At 48.2% G+C, this 4,001-nt stretch overlaps 1 protein-coding gene across 1 annotated transcript; it reads left to right on the top strand.

Annotated features, from left to right (window-relative positions):
- Nucleotides 1-1,307: 1,307 nt before the first annotated feature.
- Nucleotides 1,308-4,001, top strand: LOC112140990 (transcription factor 23; the record flags this gene model as incomplete). Its single annotated transcript, XM_024264037.2, is given in 4 exon segments — nt 1,308-1,676; nt 2,930-3,049; nt 3,130-3,294; nt 3,647-4,001. Coding segments are annotated over 4 exon segments (567 nt in total). The 5' UTR covers nt 1,308-1,523.

Genomic DNA, 4,001 nt, shown 5'->3' with positions numbered 1-4,001 from the left:
TATTTAAATCCAGGTTAAAGACTCACCTGTTCTCAGTTTGATTAATATGTATTCAAAAGTTTACGTCCGCACTTTTTATCTATGCTGGTTTTCAATTAAAATCTTTTTACTTTCTTTTAATTTTATTTTAATGGTTTGAATGATGATGAATGACATTTTTACTATTTCTTTTGATTTTTTCTTTTAATGTTTTATGTAAAGCACTTTGAATTGTCTCTGTACATGAAATGTGCTATACAAATAAACTTGCCTTGCCTTGCCTATAACTATGACTATTACTATGATTGTAACTATAACTATAACTGTAACTATAACTATGATTGTAACTATAACTATGAATATAACTATAACTATGACTATAACTATGACTGTAACTATGACTATGATTGTAACTATAACTATGAATGTAACTATAACTATGACTATAACTTTGACTGACTGTAACTTACTGTGACTATGATTGCAACTGTGATTGTAACTGTTTAACTTTGACTGTAACTGTAACTGTTACTGTAACTGCACCCAGCTCATCCTATAATGTAACCCTGATGGGGTTAGGGTGATCCAGAGATCTGATCCAGAGATCTGATCCAGAGACTAAGGTTCTCAGGTTGGAACTCATCCAAAGCTTTCAGACTTCAGCTTGGCTGATGGGTTGGCGTACCCCTGGGTCCTAACTCTAATCCTGACAGTAACCCTAACTGTAACTAACTGTGACTGTAATTTGGCTAAATCATCTGCCAAAACACAAAAAAAGATAAAGTAAAACCACAGACTTTTGTGGGTTCTGGTCCATATTTAGAGAGAATTCTAGAGTGAATTCAGTTTCATGAAACAGTTTTGATTCAGAAAACCTGAAACTTCAAAGTAGAACAGAAGTAATTTCAAACTCTGAAGGATTTTTCCCCAGATCAGCAGATAAATAGAATCTTTCAGAGTTCTAAAAGTGAGCGTTTGGTTCTGGATCAGAACTGTTCGACATGTAAAAAATCAACATGGAACAAGAACGGTTCTGTGAATTGAAACAAAAACATTCCTTTCTCATGAAATGTTCAATGTCGCGGTGCCCTGCGCGTCCATTTCCTTGTCCAGCTGTTTGCAGAGCCCTGAGTTTCCCAAGGCCCCCCAGTGCCCTGGATCCAGACCCCCTCCCTGAGAAGCACTCCCCCAGGCCGGACTGCCTGCCTGCTTGCTCTTCTTGGCAAACAAACAGTCAGGGGAGGATGGGGATGACCGGCCGGCTGAGATAAGGACCACATGAAGTTCCCCACATTACCTCACCCAATTAGGAAACGAGCAGAGAGATGCTGGGGGGCGTGGCCACTGATGAGGCAGCGGTTCCTCTGAACGCCTCGCCGCTCGGACCGGGCAGAGAAACGTCAGTGGAGACCAGCAGGTCCGTCATCTGCAGCTGAGCTTCAGGTGGTCTTCCTGGAAAGCCGAAGAACAGAAGATGTTGTAAGCCGAAGTTCTGACTCAAACCCGGTTCCTCAAGATCTGAAGGCTTCAGCAGAACCAGTATTATGAATCCTCTGGAGAACCTAGTGTCGCTGAGGGGGGTCCAGCTGCTGGACTCCAGCTCCACAGCAGAGCAGCAGATGAACCCCCCCACTGGAGCCAACAGCCCCACACCCTCACCCCGACCCAGAACGAGCCCCCGAGGCAACAAGAAGTGGGTAAGTTCAGACGGAGCTGCAGCGGTTTGAAACCAGGCAGGAGGAGTCCAGAACCGGATATTCCTGCAGACGTCTGTGTCTTGCAGACATCTCCAGGTGTGTCTTTAGGACTGGATAGTCCTGCAGACGTCTCCAGGTGTGTCTTTAGGACCGGATAGTCCTGCAGACGTCTCCAGGTGTGTCTTTAGGACCGGATAGTCCTGCAGACGTCCCCAGGTGTGTCTTTAGGACCAGATAGTCCTGCAGACATCTCCAGGTGTGTCTTTAGGACCGGATAGTCCTGCAGACATCTCCAGGTGTGTCTTTAGGACCGGATAGTCCTGCAGACGTCTCCAGGTGTGTCTTTATGATCAGATAGTCCTGCAGACGTCTCCAGGTGTGTCTTTATGATCAGATAGTCCTGCAGACATCTCCAGGTGTGCCTTTATGATCAGATAGTCTTGCAGACGTCTCCAGGTCTGTCTTTATGATCAGATAGTCCTGCAGATGTCTCCAGGTCTGTCTTTAGGACCGGATAGTCCTGCAGACATCTCCAGGTGTGCCTTTATGATTGGATGGTCCTGCAGACGTCTCCAGGTGTGTCTTTAGGAACAGACAGTCCTGCAGATGTCTCCAGGTCTGTCTTTAGGACCGGATAGTCCTGCAGACGACTCCAGGTGTGTCTTTAGGACCGGATAGTCCTGCAGACGTCTCCAGGTCTGTCTTTAGGACCAGATAGTCCTGCAGACGTCTCCAGGTGTGTCTTAATTATTAGATAGTCCTGCAGACGTCTCCAGGTCTGTCTTTAGGACCAGATAGTCCTGCAGACGTCTCCAGGCGTGTCTTTAGGACCGGATAGTCCTGCAGACGTCTCCAGGTCTGTCTTTAGGACCTGATAGTCCTGCAGACGACTCCAGGTCTGTCTTTAGGACCGGGTAGTCCTGCAGACGACTCCAGGTCTGTCTTTATGATCAGATAGTCCTGCAGACGTCTCCAGGTCTGTCTTTAGGACCGGATAGTCCTGCAGACGACTCCAGATCTGTCTTTATGATCAGATAGTCCTGCAGACGTCTCCAGGTCTGTCTTTAGGACCGGATAGTCCTGCAGACGACTCCAGGTCTGTCTTTATGATCAGATAGTCCTGCAGACGTCTCCAGGTGTGTCTTTAGGACCAGATAGTCCTGCAGACGTCTCCAGGTCTGTCTTTAGGACCAGATAGTCCTGCAGACGTTTCCAGGTGTGTCTTGAGGTGCTCACAGGTCTTCTCTGAGCAGGTGGAGTCTGTGTGTGGGTCTGGACTCGCCTCGGCGCTCCGGGTCCAGCACTCCCCAGAGAACGCAGCTCGAGAGCGAAGCCGAGTACGAAACCTGCGACAGGCCTTCCACAGCCTGCAGGTACTCACATGCACTCACATGCACAGCTCTACAGCATCAGTTCTTCCTGATGCTTCATGACCCCCCCACGTGTTCTCCAGGCCGCTCTGCCTTCAGTCCCACCCGACACCAAGCTGTCCAAACTGGATGTTCTGGTCCTGGCAACCAACTACATAGCTTACCTGACAGAGACTCTGGACCAGGGCGGGACACATGCAGAGCATGCTCCGCCCCCCAGGCCTGGTGGATACCTGCATCCTGTCAAGGTGAGGACCTGACCTCCATCTAGGTCGAATAGCAGCCCGTCCTCAGGAGACTGAACCATTTCACATGAATATTCAGTTATTCTAATGATTCTGGAGAAAAAATGTTCCTCGTTAAAGATGGACGTCATTAACGTGAACGTTGTTAAAGTTCTGGTTCTGACCAGTACTCTGACCAGAACACAGGAGGAAGAGTCATCTGGACATCATTAATGATCATGAATCTAAATGTTCTGCTGGGGTTCTGGAACCATCAGCTGTTCTGATTAGTCCAGAAGTTAACGTCACCACATGGTGGCACTCTCAAATCCAGATAAAAGCAGAAAAACAGTGAAAATGTCGTCTCTGTCTGCAGAAGTGGCCCATGCGTTCCCTCCTCTACTGTGGCTCCATTGGAGAGCTGTTGTCAGCCAATCAGAGGGCTCGGAGTGGGCAGGAAGGGCCACGCCCCCAGCCGGTGTTCACAGATGCAGAGAAACCATGAAGACGCTCAGCTTTACCCCGCCTTCTATATGAGCGCAAAGGACAACATTCAGGCAGGATTCAGGATGGTCTGGTTCTGATCCAAAACTTTTGATCTGCAGCAGAACCGACCCAGATTCTGGGAGCTGCTGAAGGCGAATCAATGAAGCTTTGATCTGCTGCAACCACTGAGCTTTCTGTGTGATGAATCCAATGTTTGCTCCCAGAAGCTGGGCTGCAGGACACCC

Source organism: Oryzias melastigma, linkage group LG15 (genome assembly GCF_002922805.2).
Source record: "Oryzias melastigma strain HK-1 linkage group LG15, ASM292280v2, whole genome shotgun sequence".
Taxonomy (NCBI): domain Eukaryota; kingdom Metazoa; phylum Chordata; class Actinopteri; order Beloniformes; family Adrianichthyidae; genus Oryzias; species Oryzias melastigma.
The sequence above is the reverse complement of the archived record's forward strand: the minus strand, read 5'-3'. Positions and strand labels throughout refer to the sequence as shown.